This window comes from Osmerus eperlanus, chromosome 1, assembly GCF_963692335.1.
Source record: "Osmerus eperlanus chromosome 1, fOsmEpe2.1, whole genome shotgun sequence".
Lineage (NCBI taxonomy): Eukaryota > Metazoa > Chordata > Actinopteri > Osmeriformes > Osmeridae > Osmerus > Osmerus eperlanus.
Genome location: NC_085018.1, coordinates 27,239,432 through 27,265,301, shown reverse-complemented (window position 1 = coordinate 27,265,301; position 25,870 = coordinate 27,239,432). Strand labels below are relative to the sequence as shown.

General features: G+C 48.4%; 1 protein-coding gene across 2 annotated transcripts; it reads left to right on the top strand.

Annotated features, from left to right (window-relative positions):
• Nucleotides 1-1,331: 1,331 nt before the first annotated feature.
• srpk1b (SRSF protein kinase 1b) lies at nucleotides 1,332-25,855 on the top strand. Of its 2 annotated transcripts, XM_062474013.1 has the most exons (16): nucleotides 1,332-1,485; nucleotides 2,305-2,359; nucleotides 15,026-15,141; nucleotides 15,795-15,903; nucleotides 15,986-16,073; nucleotides 17,897-17,984; nucleotides 18,329-18,435; nucleotides 18,509-18,674; nucleotides 19,287-19,312; nucleotides 19,407-19,614; nucleotides 20,011-20,433; nucleotides 20,957-21,057; nucleotides 21,179-21,286; nucleotides 23,721-23,790; nucleotides 23,907-23,999; nucleotides 24,187-25,855. In XM_062474013.1, exons 1-16 carry the CDS (start codon nucleotides 1,452-1,454, stop codon nucleotides 24,369-24,371), a joined length of 1,977 nt encoding a protein of 658 aa, XP_062329997.1. In that variant the 5' UTR covers nucleotides 1,332-1,451; the 3' UTR covers nucleotides 24,372-25,855. The 2 variants fall into 2 exon arrangements, with proteins under 2 accessions (XP_062329997.1, XP_062329998.1); XM_062474014.1 differs by lacking the exons at nucleotides 1,332-1,485; nucleotides 2,305-2,359 and adding an exon at nucleotides 10,246-10,564.
• The last annotated feature ends 15 nt before the right edge of the window (nucleotides 25,856-25,870 follow it).

Genomic DNA, 25,870 nt, shown 5'->3' with positions numbered 1-25,870 from the left:
TTGGTAAATTGGGCAGTAAAAATTGATTGTTTTGTTCTTGGTTGACCTTGTGTGTAAAAGAAGTTCAAGCATTTTAAATTTGTGTTTACACTACGCATTTTGTGTCAAAGCAACAAGAAATGTGTTAATTGTATAGCCAACACAGACAGATGGTAGGCCACTTCACCCTACTTGCCTCGGGGGGGAATGTCCCTGTACTAACTGTAAGTCGCTCTGGATAAGAGCATCTGCTAAATGACTAAATGTAAATGACAAATAAAGCTTCTATATGTACATGTCACCCCATGTTGATTTTACAAATAAAGTAAACCTGTTACCGTATATTGTTCCTGTTCCTGTTACTAGTTGGAGACGACAGGGGGCGGGGCTTCTTATTCGTATTTTAGAGTTTCTCTTCCCTGGAACAGATTTCATGTTCCAACCGAGGGGGGCTGGCACTATCTTAGTGTCAAGGGCTGCATCAAATACCCTTTTTGCTAAATTGCTGCACTAGTCCACCCTTGACCAGTGGGGATCTCATTCTAATATTACTGTAACTGTTAGTTTTTATCCTGGCATTCTCTAAGTCCTGCTCTCCTTTCTCTGTCCCCCCTCCACACATCCCCTGTGGTGTGGGGGGTTTGAGCTGTCAGCATCTGCCTGGGTCAGTCAACGCTGGACCTGGTTGCCAGTGGACGTCGATCTGTGACAGTCTGCCAAAGCTGGATCTAGTCGCCCAGTGGACACCGGTCTCCCTGACGGACGACAGCGAGTTCCCGGTACCTTTCCTCACCCCCCGGCCTGTGATGCTGCGCCGGTCACAGTCCCCAGCCCTGTGGCTACCTCTGCTTAAACTGACATTTACCAACTGACCCAAGTTGACCACTGGATTTTGGTGTTTCAACACCCATTGACACTTCCCTGCTGTATGACTATGTTAAGCCTGTGTTCTGCACCTCTCTTTCACCGTCTCTGGAGGAGGGGATCCCTCACTGAATTGCTCTTCCCAAGGTTTCTTCAATTTATTCTCCTCTAGTGAGTTTTTTGGGGAGTTTGTCCTGGTCTTCCTTGAGGGTTTAGGTTGGTTGAGGGGAAGTTCTATGGGTGTTTGTAAAGCCCTTTGTGACATTGCTTGTAAAAAGGGTTATACAAATACATTTTGATTTGATTTTGATATTTTTGTAATACAAATACATTTTGATTTGATTTTGATATTTTTGTAAAAAAAATTAGGCGTTAAAGTTAAAAGTTGTCAGAAAAATAAACTGATACAGTGGATGCACTGATATTTGCATTCAGAGTCCTCTGTTTCAGGGTACTTTAACCCGGGACACATTCAACCCGGTTTTAATCTAAATTGACAGACAACAAGTGGGCGTGTCTTGTACTGAGTTTTGTTGGTGGAAGTTCCGAGCTGCGGACGCCTGCGCAGTAGCACGCCAAGGCAAGCCGCTCATATCCCTGCCACTTGAATGTCCCAGCCCGCTAACAACATGGAAAGAAAAGGTAATTTGTTTGTTTGAGGAAAACTGCGAAATAGTCCAAAATGTGACCACAACCTATGTGAAGTTATATACGAAAACTGGATATCCCAAAATAAATAGTCATGGCCTTGCATAGTGACACTGAACAAAAGCGAACCACGCGTTAGCCTGCTACTAGCTAGCTCCATATCCACTGCATGTCCAGCCTGCTGGCTAGCTACAATGTCCACTGTTAAAGCTCCATGTCCAAACTGCTGGATAGTTACAATGTCCACTGTTAAAGCTCCGTGTCCAGCCTGGTGGCTAGCTACAATGTCCACTGTTATGCTGTCCAGCCTGCTGGTAGTTAAGCTGAGCAGATCGCTAGCTAGCGTATCCTAGGCTAGAGCAGACAGCATGGAGTCACGAGCCCCGCGTAAACTTTAAACCAGTTGCCAACTGAGTTGGTTGGTAGTTAATCAGAAAGATGAGCTGAAATCCTGACACTGTCAGCACGTTACACCCCATGTTTAATGTTGAATTGCACACTTATAGATAACACGGATCATGGATAGTTTAACTCTTTAGTTTCAAATGTTGCACATAATCGTGTTTTCTAACCAACGTATACTCTAGTTTACCCAGTGCTACTAAAGTCATTCATTCAAGCTAGTTAGCCCAACGCGTTTGGCTAGCAAATTCAACAAGCAGGTGAACATAGCTTAGCTAGCTAGTGAGTTATTGTACAGTCATTGTGGCAGAGCGCTATACGGTTTACGGGGAGAATTATTTAATGTTTGAGTAGGCATTTGCTGTGTAAGAAACGTTACTTTAACTACGTATTTAACATTTTCCAATTCAGTACTTGCTGCTCAAGCGAGAAAGAAGAGGACAAAGACGAAAAAACCTGGAAAAAGGTGTGTAACAGAGTGACTAATATCAATTTAGTCGTAGATGTTAATCTTCAGACTGTAACCACCATAAACATGCATGTCTGTCTATTAGTCTGGTTCCAGTCAGGCATGTTGATGACAGCTCATGAGGCTTCCCATGAATCTACAGATTCAGAAACATTTCCCTGGACCCTCTTCGGAGTTAGATTGAAAGACTGATGCCAGGTTTTTGGTATGTGTGTGTGTTCACCCTGGGTGTTCTGACGGCTGAGCCCCTGTCCTTGGTTAACTCTGTTACATAAAGAGACAGATGATACACACACACACACACACACACACACACACACACACACACACACACACACACACACACACACATGCATACTTTTACACACACACATACTCTCACACACACATACTCTCACACAAACATACTCACACACACTCACTCAGAAGTCTGTATGTGCTCCTCTGGTCAGAGTGTGCCTGGTTAGACACTAAGATCCTCAGCTGACTCACAGAGGGTGTAGAGCAGACGGGTCCAGGGGACAAGGCTGTGTCCTGAGGTCTGTGTGCTGGTCCAGGGAACAAGGCTGTGTCCTGAGGTCTGTGTGCTGGTCCAGGGAACAAGGCTGTGTGCTGAGGTCTGTGTGCTGGTCCAGGGGACAAGGCTGTGTCCTGAGGTCTGTGTGCTGGTCCAGGGGACAAGGCTGTGTCCTGAGGTCTGTGTGCTGGTCCAGGGGACAAGGCTGTGTCCTGAGGTCTGTGTGCTGGTCCAGGGGACAAGGCTGTGTCCTGAGGTCTGTGTGCTGGTCCAGGGGACAAGGCTGTGTCCTGAGGTCTGTGTGCTGGTCCAGGGGACAAGGCTGTGTCTTGAGGTCTGTGTGCTGGTCCAGGGGACAAGGCTGTGTGCTGGTCCAGGGAACAAGGCTGTGTGCTGGTCCAGGGGACAAGGCTGTGTGCTGGTCCAGGGGACAAGGCTGTGTGCTGGTCCAGGGAACAAGGCTGTGTCCTGAGGTCTGTGTGCTGGTCCAGGGGACAAGGCTGTGTGCTGGTCCAGGGGACAAGGCTGTGTCCTGAGGTCTGTGTGCTGGTCCAGGGAACAAGGCTGTGTCCTGAGGTCTGTGTGCTGGTCCAGGGGACAAGGCTGTGTCCTGAGGTCTGTGTGCTGGTCCAGGGGACAAGGCTGTGTCCTGAGGTCTGTGTGCTGGTCCAGGGGACAAGGCTGTGTCCTGAGGTCTGTGTGCTGGTCCAGGGAACAAGGCTGTGTCCTGAGGTCTGTGTGCTGGTCCAGGGGACAAGGCTGTGTCCTGAGGTCTGTGTGCTGGTCCAGGGGACAAGGCTGTGTGCTGGTCCAGGGGACAAGGCTGTGTGCTGAGGTCTGTGTGCTGGTCCAGGGGACAAGGCTGTGTCCTGAGGTCTGTGTGCTGGTCCAGGGGACAAGGCTGTGTCCTGAGGTCTGTGTGCTGGTCCAGGGGACAAGGCTGTGTCCTGAGGTCTGTGTGCTGGTCCAGGGGACAAGGCTGTGTGCTGGTCCAGGGAACAAGGCTGTGTGCTGGTCCAGGGGACAAGGCTGTGTGCTGGTCCAGGGGACAAGGCTGTGTGCTGGTCCAGGGAACAAGGCTGTGTCCTGAGGTCTGTGTGCTGGTCCAGGGGACAAGGCTGTGTGCTGGTCCAGGGGACAAGGCTGTGTCCTGAGGTCTGTGTGCTGGTCCAGGGAACAAGGCTGTGTCCTGAGGTCTGTGTGCTGGTCCAGGGGACAAGGCTGTGTCCTGAGGTCTGTGTGCTGGTCCAGGGGACAAGGCTGTGTCCTGAGGTCTGTGTGCTGGTCCAGGGGACAAGGCTGTGTCCTGAGGTCTGTGTGCTGGTCCAGGGAACAAGCCTGTGTCCTGAGGTCTGTGTGCTGGTCCAGGGGACAAGGCTGTGTCCTGAGGTCTGTGTGCTGGTCCAGGGGACAAGGCTGTGTGCTGGTCCAGGGGACAAGGCTGTGTGCTGAGGTCTGTGTGCTGGTCCAGGGGACAAGGCTGTGTCCTGAGGTCTGTGTGCTGGTCCAGGGAACAAGGCTGTGTCCTGAGGTCTGTGTGCTGGTCCAGGGGACAAGGCTGTGTCCTGAGGTCTGTGTGCTGGTCCAGGGAACAAGGCTGTGTCCTGAGGTCTGTGTGCTGGTCCAGGGAACAAGGCTGTGTCCTGAGGTCTGTGTGCTGGTCCAGGGGACAAGGCTGTGTCCTGAGGTCTGTGTGCTGGTCCAGGGGACAAGGCTGTGTGCTGGTCCAGGGGACAAGGCTGTGTGCTGAGGTCTGTGTGCTGGTCCAGGGGACAAGGCTGTGTCCTGAGGTCTGTGTGCTGGTCCAGGGGACAAGGCTGTGTCCTGAGGTCTGTGTGCTGGTCCAGGGGACAAGGCTGTGTCCTGAGGTCTGTGTGCTGGTCCAGGGGACAAGGCTGTGTGCTGGTCCAGGGGACAAGGCTGTGTGCTGAGGTCTGTGTGCTGAGGTCTGTGTGCTGAGGTCTGTGTTCTGAGGTTAAATGGATTACTAGGGATGTCACGAGAACCGATACTACTGACACCTTCCGGTTTTAAAATGACAAAATACCAACAATGCCCATTTTTTGAAGCACCGTAGGCACCGTTAGCGATGATGCCAGTTAGGGTTCAGGCTAACAGGGTTAGGGATAACAGGGTTAGGGTTAGGGCTAACACTGAATGCCTCCAGACAGGCTCTTTAATCAGTGTTAGCAGCATCGGTGCTGCGCCTCTTCCTGAACTGATGGTGGCAGTATACGCTTCAGAGTGTTCCAGTACTGCATTCAGAAGTAAGCCCACCCGAAGGGGAGGGGCTTCGCCTCTACCTGATGAAAAACACATGTGGAAGATGGCAACTGCGGCTGCAGCGATCGCCCCACCTCGACTTGTTGATAAAAAAGGCACAAAGAGTCGTGTATGGAAGTACTTTGTGTATGAGGCAGATGACCGTGGCGTTATCATTAATCATGATTTGCAAGGAGGTATCTCTGTATTGCGGCTTCAAGCTGTGCTTCCGAATGGGTCTTCAGTGTCTCAGGAATCAATAGGTGTGTTTGAGTCGAACACACCTATTGTCTGTCCAAGACGATCCTGACTTACCCAAGACCATGTTGACATGTTAGTTTCCCTCTCTAAAAACCTTGAACTTAACAAAAAAAGGTGTGCAATGCTGTGAAAAAAACCCCATGTTCATCTTGTTAGCTGAATGTCTGCACTGCTATATCCACAGTTTTGTTTTGCACTGTTGTTTTTGCACAGTACCTTTTGCAAAGATGTCTGGAATGTGTCTGGGGACACTAGTTGTTGCACTATGAGCATTAATTGCATTTTATTATGTTGTTATATGCTATATTGCATGTTTTTATGTCTTGTTATGACATTTTGAAATTTTTCAAGTATTTTAATAAAAAAGTTCATGGTTCAAGTACATGGAATCTTAAAAAAACTTGAAAATACCGTGGTATCGAAATCGGCATCGAGAATTGTGTCATTTTACTGGTATTGGCACCGACTACTGAATTTTTGGTATCGTGACACCCCTAATTACTAGTAGCCTAAATATCATAAAATTTGCTAGTAACTAAAGAATGGAAGTGCTAGTCGTTCGTTTTAAAACAATCTTGTGAAATGAATGTTTACCAGAGTGTATGTATGTGTGTATCTGTCAGCATCCCAAACTCTCTCCCTTCATCACTCTGCCTTAATTTGTTCTTTCTCTGTTTCCCTCTCACAATTCCAAGCTTCCCTACCTTCCTCCCTCTGTTCCTATCTTAATCGGTCTTTCTCTGTCTCTGTCCCCGTCCCCCAACCCACCCTCTCACATTCTACCCCTTTCTCTCTCTGTCTCAATCGCTCGCTCTCTCTCCCCTCTCTCCCTTCCTCCTCACGTTCCTTCCCTCCCACTCCAGCCTTAGTTGTTCAGTAGCATTAGCCTTGCTGTGAGCAGCCTGATCAGCAGGGATAAGGCAAGGGAGCAGAGAGGAGACTGGAACCCCAGAGCAGGGCACTTTTCCTGTGCTGCCATTGCTGCCCTCCCCTGTAGACTAGCATAGCTTAGCCTCTCCCCTGTAGCATAGCTTAGCCTCTCCCCTGTAGCATAGCTTAGCCTCTCCAGGCCATGTGGCTCCTGGACTGGATCTTCTCTCTCAACACGGCGGTGGTGAAGCTTGCCAGCGGCCTGAGGGGCAAGTGAGTGGCACTCTGGACTGTGTGTGTGTGTGTGGAGGGTGGGGGGGGTGCATTTGGAAATTGGATTTGTGTGAAAGACAGTGTACAGAGCCTGTGTGAGAGAGAGAACGAGTGTGTGCGTGTCAGGTGGCTGATGGTGTGTGTGTTTGAGTGTGAAGGGGTGCCCCTGGTGGCTCTTATGTTGGTCAGTTCTCACTTGGTAAACACTTGTTCCTCTGGCTCAACACCCCCCCCCCCTTCTCTCTTGGTCTCTCTCCGTCTCTCCTCTCTGTCTGTCTCTCTCTCCTCTGTCTCTCTCTCTCCTCTGTCTCTCTCTCTCCTCTGTCTCTCTCTCTCCTCTCTGTCTCTCTCTCCTCTGTCTCTCTCTCCTCTCTGTCTTTCTCTCTCTGTCTCCTCTGTCTCTCTCTCCTCTCTCTCTTTCTCTCTTTCTCTGTCTCTCTTTCTGTCTCTCTCTCTTTCTGTCTTTCTCTGTCTCTCTCCTCTGAATGTCTCTTTGTCTCTACCTGTCCAGCCAGTTTGCAACAGTTGTTTCCAGGTCATTGTCAGGTTGTTGTTTGAGTGCTAGTGCAGGACTCAGAGCTGATGAAGGTGGCTGTGTCACAGACTTCCTCCAAAACCTGACTCTTTGCCGTCTAACTCTCCTCCCCTCCTGCCTAGCTGCAGACATAGCTCATTATATAAGCCATGCTGTGTGTATGTGTGTGTCTTCAGAGAGCTGGTGCTCGGAGAGGGAGCAGAGTACGGTTTCAGGACACAGGCAGGGTGGGGGGGGATAGTCCCAAGATCACTGCAGTCTTCTTTAGCAGCAGTGAACAGTTATTGTATCCTGTGTCCTACTTTGTGTGCCTCTCTGTATTTGCCTCTGTATTTGTCAGCCTGTCAGTTGGACAGGACCCCAGTAGGAGTAATGTTGGAACACAGTAGGAGTCATGCTGGAACACAGTAGGAGTAATGTTGGAACACGGTAGGACTAATGTTGGAACACAGTAGGAGTAATGTTGGAACACAGTAGGAGTAATGTTTGAACACGGTAGGAGTAATGTTGGAACACGGTAGGAGTAATGTTGGAACACGGTAGGAGTAATGCTGGAACACGGTAGGACTAATGTTGGAACACAGTAGGAGTAATGTTGGAACACAGTAGGAGTAATGTTGGAACACAGTAGGAGTAATGTTTGAACACGGTAGGAGTAATTTTGGAACACGGTAGGACTAATGTTGGAACACAGTAGGAGTAATCCTGGAACACGGTAGGAGTAATGCTGGAACACGGTAGGAGTAATGCTGGAACACGGTAGGAGTAATGTTGGAACACGGTAGGAGTAATGTTGGAACACGGTAGGAGTAATGTTGGAACACAGTAGGAGTAATGTTGGAACACCGTAGGAGTAATGTTTGAACACCGTAGGAGTAATTTTGGAACACGGTAGGACTAATGTTGGAACACGGTAGGAGTAATGTTGGAACACGGTAGGAGTAATGTTGGAACACAGTAGGAGTAATGTTTGAACACCGTAGGAGTAATGTTGGAACACGGTAGGACTAATGTTGGAACACGGTAGGAGTAATGTTGGAACACGGTAGGAGTAATGTTGGAACACGGTAGGAGTAATGTTGGAACACGGTAGGAGTAATGTTGGAACACAGTAGGAGTAATGTTTGAACACCGTAGGAGTAATGTTGGAACACGGTAGGACTAATGTTGGAACACGGTAGGAGTAATGTTGGAACACGGTAGGAGTAATGTTGGAACACAGTAGGAGTAATGTTTGAACACCGTAGGAGTAATTTTGGAACACGGTAGGACTAATGTTGGAACACGGTAGGAGTAATGCTGGAACGCGGTAGGAGTAATGTTGGAACGCGGTAGGAGTAATGTTGGAACACGGTAGGAGTAATGTTGGAACACAGTAGGAGTAATGTTGGAACACGGTAGGACTAATGTTGGAACACGGTAGGAGTAATGCTGGAACACAGTAGGAGTAATGCTGGAACACGGTAGGAGTAATGCTGGAACACGGTAGGAGTAATGTTGGAACACGGTAGGAGTAATGTTGGAACACGGTAGGAGTAATGTTTGAACACGGTAGGAGTAATGTTTGAACACAGTAGGAGTTATTTTGGAACACGGTAGGAGTAATGTTGGAACACGGTAGGAGTAATGTTGGAACACAGTAGGAGTAATGCTGGATCATTACCTGAAAGACATTAGACATGACGCACTACAGTGTTTCCTCTAGGATTTTTTTTGCAGTGGGGGCAGGTCTGTCCGACCCCCCCCCCCCCCCCGGCCGAAACAAAGTGCTAACCCTAAGCTTAATTAAAGGGTTAATGTAATAGTCTAATAGCTAATGTAATATTGCACATATTTTTGTCCTATTTCCCCTAAAGAAATAAAGTTAGGCTACTTAATGACACCGTACAGTCATAAAGTATGTTCTAAATGGCATAAATGCTGCCAATTAATAATTTACGTAACTTATTGTAAATGGTCAGTAGCCTAGCCTATCGATTAAGGGGCCACTCGGAAGCATGTACGCTGTCTGCTTCATTTGATCTTGATAGGCTAAGCATTCTGAAGCTAATAATAACAATATACCCACTATTTATTAATTAAAACTACTTCAGCATAATAATGCACCTAAAATACAAACGTGAGCAAGGGCAGCAATCGCTATTGAATCAACGTGCAATTTCGCTAGCAGGGGAAGAATAGCCTACAAACAACGAAAATCACCAGTTAACTTAATTTAAATTAGCAAAAACTATAGATTAATACAATAATAGCCTTAAATTAACTGACAACATAAGTTATACGACTTAGCTCTACAGCTCTCAAGGACGCACACACGCAATCTCAACTGCGCTGTGAAGCGCGTGTCCGTGCAATCCTCCGATACGCTTTCTAACAATCACTGCTGATAGACGGCCTAACATTTTGTACAGCCCTATTTCTGATACCGTGGCGGCAGAAATTTAGCCGTGGCGAGCTGCCACGGAAAAATCAACATAGCGGAAACACTGCACTAACACAACACACAACGTATGTTATGGAGTAAAAAAAAAAATTATATGTCCCCCAACATTTAAGCACCTATCAGCACTGGCCAGCATTTTCCTCTTGTAGTCATAGCAACATAATGATAATGATGGAGGGGGAGAGAGAGAGAGGGTGGAGGGGGAAAGAGAGGATGGAGGGGGGGCGAGAGAGAGGATGGAGGGGAAGGGAGAGGAGGAGGAGGGGGAGAGAGAGGATGGAGGGAGAGAGAGGGGGGAGGGAGAGAGGATGGAGGGGCACGGAGACAGGAGGAGGAGGGTGAGAGAGGATGGAGGGGGAGGGAGAGAGGATGGAGGGGGAGGGAGGGAGAGAGGAGGGAGAGAGAGGATGGAGGGGGCTGGGGTTGTTTTGGTCTGAAGAGAAGGAAGCAGCTTCCTTCACCTGCAATGCAGTGCTGAGCTGCACCGGCCAATCAGAGCGAAGCTGGCCATGGAGCAGGAGGAGCCAGGGTGGTGACGACAGTCAAGGAGAGTTGTCGGTCAGAGAGAGAATGGTTGAGCAGGAATGAGAGGTGCAGAGAGTAGGAGGGAGAGAGAAACAGATGCAGAGAGTGAGAGATGCAGAGTGGGAGGGAGGGAAAGATGCAGAGTGGGAGGGAGGGAGATGGAGAGCGAGGGAGAGGGAGGGAGCGTGGGGCAGGGGGGTCTAGAAAGCAGCGATGTCTAGCGCCTCCTCAGCACCTTCATTGAGGCAGATCTGCCGCCACATCCATCCATCTTCTCTGCTCTCCTCTTCCTCCCTTCCCCTGTCACCCCCTCTTCTCTCCCCTCCCTGTGTTCCTCCTCTACTGTTTTTTGCTTTTCTTCTCTTCAACACTTTTCTCTTCTCCTCCTCTCCTCCTGTGTCTGGTGTGTGTGGGGAGAGGGTGACTTGCTCTCACCTGGACCCCTCCCCTCTCCTTCCCCTGGACCTGTCCTCTCCTGTCTCTACCAGCTGCCATGGGCATACGTTCTTCCTGCAGGTAAGAGTCTAGAGAGAGAGAGAGAATGTAGTGTAGCAGCTGTACAGTTACAGGTGGTCTAGAAAGAGTGTGTGTTCGGAATCAGGATGGGTTTTTATTCGCCATGAAAGTTTGCACAGACAAGGAATTTACTTTGGCCGGAAGGTGCCGACCGAGGCACCTTCCGACCAACGGCGTTGTAACAGCTGTATAGTTACTGGTGCTCTAGAGAGAGTGTACTGTAAAAGCTGTTCAGTTCCAGGTGGTTCTAAGAGGGGCAGTGGTGCATTAGGGTTTGAACCTGTGGCATTTGATTTCTCTGTCACAAATATTTATTTTCGGATGTTTCACTCTTCGATGTTTGTTCTGCTGGTTCTGTCTCTCAGTAGTCATCCTTCTCAGCCCTGACCCCTCATTGTCTCTTTGTCTCTCTCTGACTGTGCTTCTCTGCCTCTCTCCTGGTCCCTCAGTGCAAGTTCTCTGGCCAGCCTCTAGCATAGGGTGCCAAAGCTTTTGAAGGGAAATACTTTAAGTAAAGGAGGAGAGGGCTCCCTAACCTAGAGCAGGAGAGAAGAGATGGCCCAGTTTGGGACGAGATGTGCAGGGGTTTAAACTGGGTTTCTCAGGGCTTCATTCTGCTGCTTGTGTATGACTAAGAGCACGTCAGCGAGCTGTGTGTGTGGGCTAGATGAGTCCTTTCACGTGATCAGATGGATTTAACCATATAATTGCCAGAGAAAGAATGAATTTTTAAAAACAATTGCGTGTTTTTATATCACCTCCGCATGCACACACAGGGTTCCTCCAGGTGGTTAGAGTTAGGGCTACGCCAGGGTTCCTCTAGGACAGACCTGGGCATTTGACGGCCTTTTGGCTGTCCGGACCGCGTGAGGTAAATTAAAATTCAATAAATGTATTGAGCGGTAGGAAATCTGTAGTCCTGAAAGACTACAGTGATCAGGCGCGCTTACGCAGCGTCACCGACAGGAGACACTGAGTTAGCTGTTGGTTAGCCCTCAAATGTCCGCTCACGGTACAAAATGAAAGGTTGATACAGAATGTAGAGTTTTTATAAGACATGGACTTCTTAGTATCTGTTTACTAAAGTCAAAGGCAAAGCAGTGTGCTTAGTTTGTGGAGAACAGGTTGCTGTGTTGGATTACAATTTGAATCGGCACTACGGGACTAAACACACAGACAAATACAAGAACTTGACTGATGCAGAGTGGGTGCGGGCCGCTGATGGTTTGCTAGTTAAGCTGCAGACCCTGATGATCACCTGTCAGCTGTGCTTTGCATATCTACCTCAGACATCCAACCAGACTTCAATGCACTTGTTCAAGCCCAAGACAGACTGGATTTTTCTCACTGAGTAAGAAAAACTGAACTGGAAAACATCAAAAGCACTTATTGCTTTTTTGGGAAGGTTTAAAAGTATGTAAAAAAAATAAAATGAAACTTTTGACATATTTTCATAGCCTTATTGTAACATGTATTACCAGTAGCAGCTCAAAACCATATAATTTACTGTATTTCTTTATAAAGTAATAAAGTTAATATTGAGCAGAATTAAGTTCAGCCTATTGGTTCGCCACAACAGTCACAATTTATTATGTGGCCCTTCGGGAAAATTAATTGCCCACCCCTGCTCTAGGTGGTTAGGGTTAGGGCTACCCAGGGCTCCTGCCCACCCCTGCTCTAGGTGGTTAGGGCTACCCAGGGCTCCTAACCCTAACCCTGCTCTAGGTGGTTAGGGTTAGGGCTACCCAGGGCTCCTGCCCACCCCTGCTCTAGGTGGTTAGGGTTAGGGCTACCCAGGGCTCCTCCAGGTGGAGCCAGTCTGCTGGGCCAGTCTTTGTTAAACAGTCCAAGTTGTTCTGCTCTCCATCTGAACCCTCAAATAATCATGCTCATTCTGTCATGTGCTTGTCACTGATTGGCCTTTTATTCAGCCATGTGATTCCTCATGTCTATGACCAAAGCTCCAGACTAGCCCAACCTGACTTCCTGACTGGTGCCCTGCCATCTAGCCATGCTCTTGGCCAGCTAGCCCTGCTGTTAGCCACCTAGCCCTGCTGTTAGACAGCTAGCCCTGATGTAAGCCAGCTAGCCCTGCTGTTATCCAGCTAGCACTGCTGTAAGCCAGCTAGCCCTGCTGTTATCCAGCTAGCCCTGCTGTAAGCCAGCTAGCCCTGCTGTTATCCAGCTAGCCCTGCTGTAAGCCAGCTAGCCCTGCTGGTATCCAGCTAGCCCTGCTGGTATCCAGCTAGCCCTGCTGTTATCCAGCTAGCCCTGCTGTAAGCCAGCTATCCCTGCTGTTATCCAGCTAGCCCTGCTGTAAGCCAGCTAGCCCTGCTGTTATCCAGCTAGCCCTGCTGTAAGCCAGCTAGCCCTGCTGTTATCCAGCTAGCCCTGCTGTAAGCCAGCTAGCCCTGCTGTTATCCAGCTAGCCTTGCTGTAAGCCAGCTAGCCCTGCAGTTGTCCAGCTAGCCCTGCTGTTATCCAGCTGGCCCTGCTGTTATCCAGCTGGCCCTGCTGTTAGCCAGCTAGCCCTGCTGTAATCCAGCTAGCCCGTCTGTAAATCAGATAGCCCTGCTGTTATCCAGCTAGCCCTGCTGTAAGCCAGCTAGCCCTGCTGTTATCCAGATAGCCCTGCTGTTATCCAGCTGGCCCTGCTGTTATCCAGCTGGCCCTGCTGTAAGCCAGCTGGCCCTGCTGTTATCCAGCCGGCCCTGCTGTTATCCAGCCGGCCCTGCTGTTATCCAGCCGGCCCTGCTGTTATCCAGCCGGCCCTGCTGTTATCCAGCCAGCCCTGCTGTTATCCAGCCAGCCCTGCTGTAAGCCAGCTAGCCCTGCTGTTAGCCAGCTAGCCCTGCTGTAAAACAGCTAGCATAGCACAGGAAAACTTCGAGATTAGCGATACAGCCTTATGTTGTTTTTTAAAGAGTATTTCTTTATTAGTTGTATTTCTTTATTTGATTTGGGATTTACATTTAGTCATTTGGCAGACGCTCTTATCCAGAGCGACTTACAGTAAGTACAGGGACATTCCCCCGAGGCAAGTAGGGTGAAGTGCCTTGCCCAAGGACACAACGTCATTTTTCACAGGAAGGAATCGAACCGGCAACCTTCTGATTACTAGCCCGATTCCCTAACCGCTCAGCCACCTGACTCTGATTTGTTTTAGTATTAATATTTTGGGGTTAAAACAAAACATATTTTCTGTTTCACTCAAGGAAAGGACATATTCATTGTATTGCATGGTTATTTATTACTTAAAAAATATATATTTCCGAGATTCTTCAATTTGATTAGAAGAGAAAATATACAATATTTTTTAGTATTCGTCAGAATCAATTGAAAAATGCCCCAAAAATTATAAAACAAAACAGGTCATAAATCTATCTTGTTAAATGTTTTTTTAATAAACTCGTATTGTGAACTTAGTATTGTGAATTGTATTGTGCGTTGAGTATCGTTCCATCACTATTTCTACTATGGTTAGAAAGTAACCATGAGGAGGCAGTTCTAGAGTGTTGATGGTGGATTTAACACTAGCAGACATGGTGAGGCCCTTGTAGTCTTCAGACTAAAACATCCATCCCCATATTCCCTTCCATCTCTCTCATGGATGTTGTCAGATGTAATAGACAACAAAAGATCAGGGCAGTCTGAACTTCCAGGTGTTCTAGAACGTCTTCTAAGCAGGTTTGAAGTGTTGAGCCTGACCGCTCTCTGTGTGGTCATGACGACTTTCAGAGTCTCACAAGCATAGCCTGAAGTCACAGGCTCGTTCCCAGGATCAGATCACCTTATTGATTTAAGGCTAAGGCCAGATTCTCTTCATTTCAGCACCCTCCTCTTAAACAGCATACAAAACGGATTACATGTTTTTGCCAAGAAAAGTCTTTTTAGTGGACCTGCTTCTTAACATTTGAATAATTCACTTCTGTACTGACTACATCACATTTAATACAACCCTAGTCATTCAGGCGAAGGTTATTCAATGATGCGGTTAATGTTTGATGGCACTTGGTGTCTGTCAGGTCTGTTGTTTTAACTGTAGTTAGTACCGGGCTCTGGTACATTTAGCTTCCAGGTTAGTTAGATTTGAAGAGAATACATGAGTTGTGTCTGTAGGTACCTGATTTAGCGTGACCTGTAGGCACTTGTACTCAGGAACCTACACCCAAAGCTTTGTGTTTCAGAAAACGATCTCTGCAGGTAAAGAAGGGTCATCTGAGTCACACGAGTTTCCAGCCCTTTTACTTTTGGAGACACGTCATTTCTGAGACACCTTGATTGTTTTGTTGTCGTCAAACAAGTTAGTTACCTGTGGTTCAGTTGATCGGCTATCTCCCTGTCCATATTTCCTTATTTGTCTAAGTTGTGTATCTGCTTGTACAGTTCCCCTAATGCTGTGTGAGTAGAGGACGGTAGTTCTGTGTTGGAGGTGCCACTAAGCTGTACCTCCCTCTGCAGGCCGGAGGCGGCGTTGCGGGGAGCACCCCAGCAACCAGACTCTCCCCTCCCAGAGCAGCAGGAAGTCCTGGGCTCTGATGAGGATGAGCAGGAGGACCCCAACGACTACTGCAGGGGTACTACACCCTCACACACACACACAAACACACACTCACACACATGACTACTGCAGGGGTACTACACACACACAAACACACACTCACACAAACACACACTCACACACACGACTACTGCAGGGGTACTACACCCTCACACACACACACACACTCACACACACGACTACTGCAGGGGTACTACACCCTCACACACACACACAAACACACACTCACACACACGACTACTGCAGGGGTACTACACCCTCACACACACACACAAACACACACTCACACACACGACTACTGCAGGGGTACTACACCCTCACACACACACACACTCACACACACGACTACTGCAGGGGTACTACACCCTCACACACACACAAACACACACTCACACACATGACTACTGCAGGGGTACTACACACACACAAACACACACTCACACAAACACACACTCACACACACGACTACTGCAGGGGTACTACACACTCACACACGCACACACACACTCACACACACGACTACTGCAGGGGTACTACTCACACACACACACACCGATTACTGCAGAGGTACTGCTCTCACACAACATGCACAGACCCAGTCTCCCCGTGTGACCCCTCTAAGTGGTGCCGTGTGTGTGTGTCCGCCCTGTGTGCGCCCTTTGTGTCTAGGGGGCTACCACCATGTGAGTATCGGGGACCTGTTCAGTGGGAGGTACCACGTGATTCGCAAGCTGGGCTGGGGACACTTCTCCACCGTGTGGCTGGCCTGGGACATCCAGTAAGACCTCACCCGGTCTGTCTGTTAGGGAAGTGTATGTGTGTTTTTAGGGAAGTATGTATAATAGATGTGTGTGTTCTAGGGGAAAGCGTTTCGTGGCCATGAAGGTGGTTAAGAGTGCAGAGCACTACACAGAGACAGCCCTGGACGAGATCAAGCTGCTCAAAACAGTAAGATACACCACACACACAAACACCTCTACCTCCATACTACCACACACACACACCTTAACCTCCATACTACCACACACACCTCTACCTCCATACTCCCACACACACACCTCTACCTCCATACTACCACACACACACCACACACACAGACACCTCTACCTCCATACTACCACACACACACACCTCTACCTCCATACTACCACACACACAGACCTGGCGCCAGACACAAATTCACGGGCATGCCATTGTTTTTGGGGGGGCGCAAATTTAATAAATCTCATCATGTAACATATCTTTGTGTGTGGTATCTTAATTATCTTCCAAATTATAATTGATTGAATCCATACAGGTTTACACATATAACAGATTTTATTTGGTGTTGAAACAGGTAAGTAATGGACAACTAGCCTACCATTGCGCAGAACCGGCTCATACAGAAAATGAAAAGATGAGCGTTAGGCCTCTCGAACCGCAAAGCATCAACTTAGAAACAGCCTAAAACGTGTGGTATAACATTAAGCTCTATTACCTCCTAAGTGAACTTTGAATTATACACATCTAACGGTATTAACATAACACATTTCGTATTGAAACAGATGAAGCATGGACAACAAATGCGCACAACCACCATAAGCATAGCTAGCTAGCTTCGGCAGTGACAACCTCTTGTTCTTCAGAACTGAAGTTACACCCTGTACTACCGTCTTTGTCACTTTCTTCCACCAACCTTGGTGGTTGTTGATTAACAGTAAGGAAACACTGTATAACCATAGCTTAATTCTTTCTAGTTCATCAAACAAAAGGTGGGATTGGTGACAGACTCTTCAGTAAAAAAGAAAAAGTTTTGTCTGTCCAGGGCATGCACAGCTGGCTCTGGGGGCGGGCCCGGCCCCCTAAAGCCTGCCCATAACGCCGGGACTGCACACACACCTACTACCACACACCTCTACCTCCATAATACCATACACACACACCTACTACCACACACCTCTACCTCCATAATACCATACACACACACCTACTACCACACACCTCTACCTCCATAATACCATACACACACACCTACTACCACACACCTCTACCTCCATAATACCATACACACACACCTACTACCACACACCTCTACCTCCATAATACCATGCACACACACCTACTACCACACACCTCTACCTCCATAATACCATGCACACACACCTACTACCACACACCTCTACCTCCATAATACCATACACACACACCTACTACCACACACCTCTACCTCCATAATACCATACACACACACCTACTACCACACACCTCTACCTCCATAATACCATACACACACACCTACTACCACACACCTCTACCTCCATAATACCATGCACACACACCTACTACCACACACCTCTACCTCCATAATACCATACACACACACCTACTACCACACACCTCTACCTCCATAATACCATACACACACACCTACTACCACACACCTCTACCTCCATAATACCATACACACACACCTACTACCACACACCTCTACCTCCATAATACCATACACACACACCTACTACCACACACCTCTACCTCCATAATACCATACACACACACCTACTACCACACACCTCTACCTCCATAATACCATACACACACACCTACTACCACACACCTCTACCTCCATAATACCATACACATACTGTATGTCTTCCATCACATTCAGTGTCTTAAGGTTATGAACCAGGTTTAACTGCTGATGCGGACGCCATGGCAACACATGGTAGTACACTACCTCACCCATCTGTTTCTCCTGTGTGTGTGTGTGTGTGTGTGTGTGTGTGTGCCAGGTCAGGAACACTGACCCCAGTGACCCCAGCAGAGAGAAGGTTGTTCAGCTGCTAGACGACTTCAAGATCTCAGGCGTGAATGGAACCCGTATCCTCCAATCACAGCCCGAAAACGCCTCAGCCTATCAGGGCCCTTGTTACTTCAGAGCGTCCTGCTGTTCTCCCAACACCTGGTATCACTAGAGGTAGATGGTGTTAAACTAGAGGTGGATGGTGTTAAACTAAAGGTGGCTGACTTCCCCAGAACACACACACGCACACTGTCAGACCTCCTTCCTGACAGTCTCGTGTTATGTGGCCATGGGCCGAACACACTTTATAACACACTATAAGGGACAGCTGAGTCTCCAGGCAACATGCCCAGACTTCCTCCCTTTGGTTTGGCCAGTGTTCAGATAGACTAGGAGGTCATCAGTCCTTAACCCTCCCCAGACGTGGTGATGGTGTTTGAGGTGCTTGGTCACCACCTGCTCAAGTGGATCATCAAGTCCAACTACCAGGGTCTCCCCCTGCCCTGCGTCAAGAGCATCATACGGCAGGTACTCTCTCACACACACACGCACACATTCACACTGTGTGTAGGGGGACCCTGACCTGTCTTGTGTGTTGCAGGTGCTGCAGGGTCTAGACTACCTCCACACCAAGTGCAGGATCATCCATACAGACATCAAGCCTGAGAACGTGCTGCTGACGGTGAACGAGGCCTACATCAGGAAGATGGCCGCCGAGGCCACTGCCTGGCAGCGCTCCGGAGCCCCGCCCCCCTCCGGCTCAGCAGGTACCTTTATCCAATCACCATGCACAGCTCTCTCCTGGAGGAGCATCGAAGTTGTGATCGGCCTTCGTACTTAGTGTTTCTGCTCTAGAACGGTCGAGTGTCGTTTGTGTGAGATGTGATGGAATTACTTGGATGAGACTGAAAGAACAGGATCTTGATATGAAGGAACAAGCGGGGTCTGTTTTGAGGGGTGATTGGTACAAACAGGCTTTTATAAAAAGCTGTTTCTGAATTAAGCAACCTTCCTATTTTTTGTGTGTGTGTTAGTGATAGTGAGTCACCCAAGTTTATAACAGAAATAACCGTCCCGGTCTGAAGTATGACTCCTGGTCTGCAGGAGACCAGAGAGATTATCACATCAACACACTTTCTCAATCAGTGTTGATATGTTACTGTCATGTAGTCATCAGATGTGACCCTAACCAACAGATGAGAAGCTGATTATAATCTCTTTCCTCTGTCTCCCTCCTCCTCCTGTTTTCTCTCTCCCCCTTTCCGTCTCCCTCCCTCTCTCTGTCTCCCTCCCTCTCTCCTCTCTGTTTCCCTCTCTCTTTTCTGTCTTCCTCCCTCTCTTTCACCTTACTGTCTCCCTCTCTCTCCCCCTCCCTGCAGTAAGCACAGCCCCAGCACCCAAACAAGTATGTTTCTCCATCCTCCTGTCTGATTTATGAACACATTCTGTGACACAAATTCACTCACATATTTACAGGTATCCACTTCTCTCCTCCTCAGATGGTGAAGATATCTAAGAACAGGAAGAAGAAGTTGAAAAGGAAGCAGAGGAGGCAGGCGGAGCTGCTGGAGAAGAGGATCCAAGAGATGGAGGGAGCACCTGCGAGAGGCGAGGAGGAAGTGGAGGAGGAGGAGGAGGACACTACAGAAGCCACAGACAGCAGCTTGGCCGATGCCGGCTCCACACTGCAGGACATCGCCAGCGCAGGTCCCTCATCCACGACATGCACTCAGAACTGCTGATCTTCTTTCTCCACCTTTCTCCCTCCCTCTCTCCCTCTTTCTCCTCACCACCTCTCCCTCCCTCCACCTCTTTTTCCCTCACCACTTCACACTCTTCCTCTCTCTACCTCTCTCTCTTCCTCACCCCCTCTCTCTAAAGCAATGTACATACATGGATCTGTTGTGAGGGATGGTTCACGTATTTGACAGAATCGCTGGGCCCATATGCAGGTTCATCAAGTCGTTGAAGCTTGTTCCTGTGAGACCAAACACTGTTCTCTGTGAGCTCAGTGGGCTGAATCAAGGGATGTTGGCCTGATAAAGGAAGGTTCTCTAAGAGATTAAATACAGGATGAACGTTTTTATTTACTGTGTTGTTCAGATGCCGTGACAGAGATCTGGAGTCAGGAGGAGAAACAGCCCCCAGACTTGAGGGAGGAGGAGGAGAGGAAGGAGGAGGAGATCAGGAGCGAGGAGCAGGACAACAGTAAGGAGATGAACTGCAATGGCCACGCACCCCTGGAGAGCCAGATAACAAGGACCAATCAGGAGCAGAGAGAGGAGGAGGACCAGCAGAATGCTAACGAGACGCAGCCTGACCACAACGCCATGACCAGCCAGCCCTACTCAGCATGCAACGGGACAGGTCCTGGTGATCCGTACGACTCCATCCCTATGACCCCTGACCCCGACATGGAGGGTAAAGAACCTGGAGGGGAGGAGGAGAGGAAGGAGGAAGGGAGAGAGGAGGCAATGGAGCTGGAAGGAGAGGCCAGAAGAGAGGCCGAGACGGAGAAACCGAACGGTTTGTGACAGGAAGTTATAAAGAGGGGCTGGGAGTTGACATGCTTTATCTGTTTACAGTAGCTTCAGTACTTGTCTTTTTACTTCCTTTCTCGTTCATGTATTCTCTGTCTTTCTCCCCCCTTATTGACCTCCTCCCTGACTCCTGTTTGGGCGCCCCTCCTACTACCCACAATCGTTGGTTTCCTCATGCCCTCTCACTACCCACAATCCTCTGTTGCCATCTGTGACTGGATCACACCTTCTCCCTCTTGTCAATTTAACTCTTATTCTCACTCCGTCCCTCTCCTTCCTTCCCTCTGGACCTCTCTCCCTCCTTGACTCCCTTCTCTCCCTCCTCTCTTCTCTCCACTCTTTCCCCTCTACCTCCTCCTCTCCTCTCTTTCTCCCCTCTCCCTCCTCCGGCCTTCTCTCCATCCTCTCCTCTCTTCCTCCTCCTTTCCTTCTCTCGTCTCCCCTCTCCCTCCTTTTCTCCTCCACTCCTCTCCCTTCTCCTTTCCCTCTCCTCTCTTGTGTGTCTTCAGCCTCCATGACAGCAGACAGCCTGCTAGTGAACCCATTGGAGCCCCAGAATGCTGAGGCGCTGCAGGTGAAGATGGCCGACCTGGGCAACGCCTGCTGGGTGGTGAGTCTGCAGGAGGACGACTGTTAGCTACCAGACCTGTAAGATTTGTTAACGTGTCCATCCTTCCTCATCTTCCCCTTCTCTCTCTTCCTCCCTCCCTACACCCCCCCCCCCTCCTCAGAACAAGCACTTCACAGATGACATCCAGACCCGTCAGTATCGTTCTCTGGAGGTGTTGATGGGGGCTGGATACAGCACCCCTGCAGACATCTGGAGCACCGCATGCATGGTACACGCACCCAGACATAGTGGGAGGGGGGAGGACAGAGAGGGGGTGGTGTTACACCACCCCAATAATATTTTACCACAAGTTTCCAACATTTTTGAAAGGATGGGGAAAAAAGTTACAGTAAAAATGAAAAGAAACGTTGACAAAATATTTTTTCCCAAAAAGCTTCAAAAAATATGTTTTGAAAGGTTGGAAAAATACCCAATAAGATCCATTCCCCCCCCAAAAATTAGAAAGGTAAAAAAAGGTTGTTTTTGAAAGGTTGAAAATATTGTTTTGGGAAAAACAATTCTAAAGGTTACATTTTTTCTCAAAATGTTTGCATCATTGATGAGGACTCTACTACCATATTTTTCGGAAAATACGGTAATCTGAGTATAAACCGCACTTGATACGGGAACAATGATACCAAGCAATCCACGAGTATAGTAGCCTGGTCCTAACCAGACTTTTGTACATTTCATTTGTACAGAGGGTCTGGGATCTCTCCATTGACAAGCGTTAACTTCCTTGAAGGCGGGTACTCTGTTGAAGTTTAAAACTATTGGATCTGCCCAGAGCCACTCTGGATCTGCCATAACCAATCGCTAGCGTTCGCCTTAGCCAACTCCTTCTCCACTAACGAGCGAGCTGGAAAATCAAACTGTTCCCGAACCCCGTGGGGAGGAGGGCCACAACATCATGGCCACCAACAAAACTCAGCAAAGATTGTTCCTGCTCCGGCTCTAACTTCTGGATATTCGGCAACGTTGCCACAACAGACCGAATGGCTTCGCTCGCACCTTTCTCTGCCGCCATTACTGAACTACAACTCTAACTAGGGCGCGACATCAACGTCATCGTTCTCAGCCACTCCCTCTGTTCGCTGATTGGACCGCCAAAAACCGACTAATATACCAAAAGCCCAGACCTAGTACAGAAGCAAAATGAAAATTGAGCGGAAGTAATATACCAAAAGCCCAGACCTAGTACAGAAGCAAAATGAAAATTGAGCGGAAGTACTTGAGGGCAGAGCCAGGCTACGAGTATAGGCGATCTTACAGCATGCCATTGTGTAACACACTTCGAAAACGAAAGTAAGTGCGTAATGTATGTTTTCTATTGCACGGGAATTAACTTGTCTAATATTTACCTTTGGACGCGTGAGTTCTAAATATTTCCGACGGTCCCCAAAGCGTAAGTTATTTTTCCAAAACGGTAGCTAGCTTTAGTTAGCTTCTGGGCTAAGTTAGCTAGCATAATACTTGTAGCAATGCTACTACCATGCTAGTGTTACTTGTTAGCCTTCTCATTAGTACATTTTGAAGCCTGTTTTGTTATAAAAACATTCTATAAGCCGCTTCGAAATATAAGCCTCACCACCAAGAAACATTTTAAATCGGGGTATAAACTGTGGCTTTAGTTCCGAAAAATACGGTATATTCTATTATATTCGGCTCTGCTTAATCTACTCTGTATTATTTTATTTATTTTTTGAAAGGTTAAAAAAAAGTTTTGAAAGGTTGAACAATTGTCCTCTGCTATGCTTTAATCTACTCTGTTTTAGGCTTCTGTTTTCCTCTACCCTTTCCTCCTCTCCTTTCACTGTGTGTGTGGGGAAAAAAAGGTTTGCATCATTGATGAGGACTCATAACTATACTATACTCAACTGTACTCTTGTCTCTCCCCCTCTGTCTCCCTCTGTCTCCCCCCCTCTCTGTCTCCCTCTATCTTCCCCTCTCTGTCTCCCTCTGTCTCTCCCCCTCTCTGTCTCCCTCTGTGTCTCTCCCTCTGTCTCTCCCCCTCTCTGTCTCCCTCTGTCTCTCCCTCTCTCTCCCCCTCTGTCTCCCTCTGTCTCTCCCCCTCTCTGTCTCCCCCTCTGTCTCTCCCCCTCTCTGTCTCCCTCTGTCTTTCCCCCTCTCTGTCTCCCCCCTCTTTCCCCCTCTCTGTCTCTCCCCCTCTGTCTCTCCCCCTCTGTCTCTCCCCCTCTCTGTCTCTCCCCCCCTCTGTCTCTCCCCCTCTCTGTCTCTCCCCCTCTTTCTCCCTCTCTCCCCCTCTCTGTCTCCCTCTGTGTCCCCTCCTCTCTCCCTCTCTCTTCCCCTCTCTGTCTCCCTCTGTCTCTCCCCCTTTCTGTCTCTCTGTCTCTTTCTCCCTCTGTCTCCCCCTCTGTCTCTCCCCCTCTCTTTCTCCCTCTGTCTTTCCCCCTCTCTGTCTCCCCCCTCTTTCCCCCTCTCTGTCTCCCTCTGTCTCTCCCCCTCTCTGTCTTTCCCCCTCTCTGTCTCCCTCTGTCTCTCCCCCTCTCTGTCTCTCCCCCTCTGTGTCTCCCTCTGTCTCCCTCTCTCTCCCCCTCTCTGTCTCTCTGTCTCTTTCTCCCTCTGTCTCCCTCTGTCTCTCCCCCTCTCTGTCTCCCTCTCTTTCTCTGATGTTGATGTTGTTGTTGTTGTGGTCTCCTCAGGCGTTTGAGTTGGCTACAGGGGACTACCTGTTTGAGCCTCACTCTGGAGAGGACTACTGCAGAGATGAAGGTACTGATGCTGCTCTCACACATGTATACCTACACACTTTCTCGCTGTGTTAAAGTAATCTCTTCTCTTTATCCCTTTATCTCCATCTCACTCCTCTCACACACACTCATATACAGACCACATAGCATTGATCATCGAGCTGTTGGGAAAAGTTCCTCGTAAGCTCATCATGGTGGGGAAATACTCGAAGGAGTTCTTCACAAAGAAAGGTAAACACACCCAGCTGTCAGGACATCATCAACACTGTGTGTGCGCACTAATAAAGTAATACAACAGTTGTCTTGTCCAAGGTGGTTTATATAAACACAGCAGATAATCCAACATCATACTTGTGTGCATTTGATCTGGACTTCTTGGTCTTGTCTCTGTGCTCTCTCTGTATGTGTGTATGTATAGGTGACCTGAGGCACATCACCAGGCTGAAGCCCTGGGGTCTGCTGGAGGTGTTGGTTGAGAAGTATGACTGGTCCAGAGAAGAGGCCCAGACCTTCTCCAGCTTCCTTCTGCCCATGTTAGACCTGGTCCCAGAGAGGAGGCCCACGGCTGCAGAGTGTCTCCGTCATGCCTGGATAGCCCCCTAGAGGCCCCTTGCTGCCCTGCATGCTGCCGCACCATAGGGATTACACATGAATACACACACACACACACACACACACACACACACACACACACACACTTTCAAACAGGATGATGTGTAACAACAGATACACTCCCTGTAGAGGGCCTGTGTCTGCACATCATGCTCTCATCACCCCTTGTGGACACACAAACACACACACACTGAGACTGGCTGATAAACTCAGTTGACGCCCGTCAGTAACTCAGCTACCAGAGGACCCAGGAGCACCATGTCATTATCCTGCTGTCTTTAGTCACCTGCTTGTTTCCCCCTGCCTTCTCTCTCCATGTCTTCTATGTTTCAATTCCTCGTAAGTTCAGGCTTGTCAGTTGGAAGATATGAGAACGTGAGGCTTTCACAGGAAGGGCTGTACTACACACACCCTCATCAACAGGAAAACACAGTTAGTTTGTATTTTTACATAAAGAAATAGGACTGTCATTTGAAATCTGAAGAAGGGAGTGTTTTGGTGTGTAGGACTAGGTGAGAAGCTAACTGGGAGGGGCTGCAGGTTGTGTTGTCCCCCTTTTATTCTGGTCCCTGTCCAGAAGTCTTCCTCTAGTCCCTGTCCAGAAGTCTTCCTCTGGTCCCTGTCCAGAAGCCTTCCTCTAGTCCCTGTCCAGAAGTCTCCCTCGAGTCCCTGTCCAGAAGTCTCCCTCGGTTCCCTGTCCAGAAGTCTCCCTCTAGTCCCTGTCCAGAAGTCTTCCTCTGGTCCCTGTCCAGAAGTCTCCCTCGGGTTCCTTGTCCAGAAGTCTTCCTCTTGTCCCTGTCTAGAAGTCTTCCTCGGGTCCCTGTCCAGAAGTCTCCCTCTAGTCGGGTTTGACAAGGTGTGACAGAGAATGGCAGGTGTCAGTTTCTTTTTTCTTTTTAACATGACTGTAACCGACATTTCCTGTAACCGAGGCTTCACTCCTGGTTATCCTGGATGAAGAACACCAGAAGCCACACGTGCGACTGGTCCCCACATGTATCTTGTACATGTATGTATCAGTTAGCCAAGGCGCTCTGTGTGTCTGCAGCTTTCCTGAACAGTTTCTAGAAGCAGATGTTGGGTGTAAAAAGAATGAATAACAATAATTTTGCAAACATTTGAATGACATTTGTAGATGCATTGACGAGTTTTTGCAAGTTGTTGCTGCATTTTAAAAGCTTATTTTCATACTTTGGCCCTGATACTTCCCCCATCAACATGCTGTTACAACAGTATTTGAAGCCAACAAACAAAAAGGATTGTGCAGATACTACGGTATGAAAGATGTTCACCGCTCTACCAGGAAACAGGCCTCCAGTTGTCCACCCCAACCATTAGCCTGCTACTGTTTACAAAGCACAACTCTCATTGTCTCTCTTCCTCTCCTCGCCCCCTCCCTGCATTTGATTGTAAAACGACTAAAACAAAGACCTTTTTCTGTAGTTGAGAAGAATAAAGATTTTGAAAAAGCAGAACAGCTTGTGTGGGTC

What these genes read in the sequence shown, in the direction of transcription:
- srpk1b (XM_062474013.1), top strand. Translation starts at nt 1,452, where the DNA reads ATGTCCCAGCCCGCTAACAACATGGAAAGAAAAG. An exon ending in TCTGGAGCACCGCATGCATG is followed by an intron (nt 21,287 to 23,720) that starts GTACACGCACCC and finishes TGGTCTCCTCAG; the next exon opens with GCGTTTGAGTTGGCTACAGG. An exon ending in GGAGTTCTTCACAAAGAAAG is followed by an intron (nt 24,000 to 24,186) that starts GTAAACACACCC and finishes GTGTATGTATAG; the next exon opens with GTGACCTGAGGCACATCACC.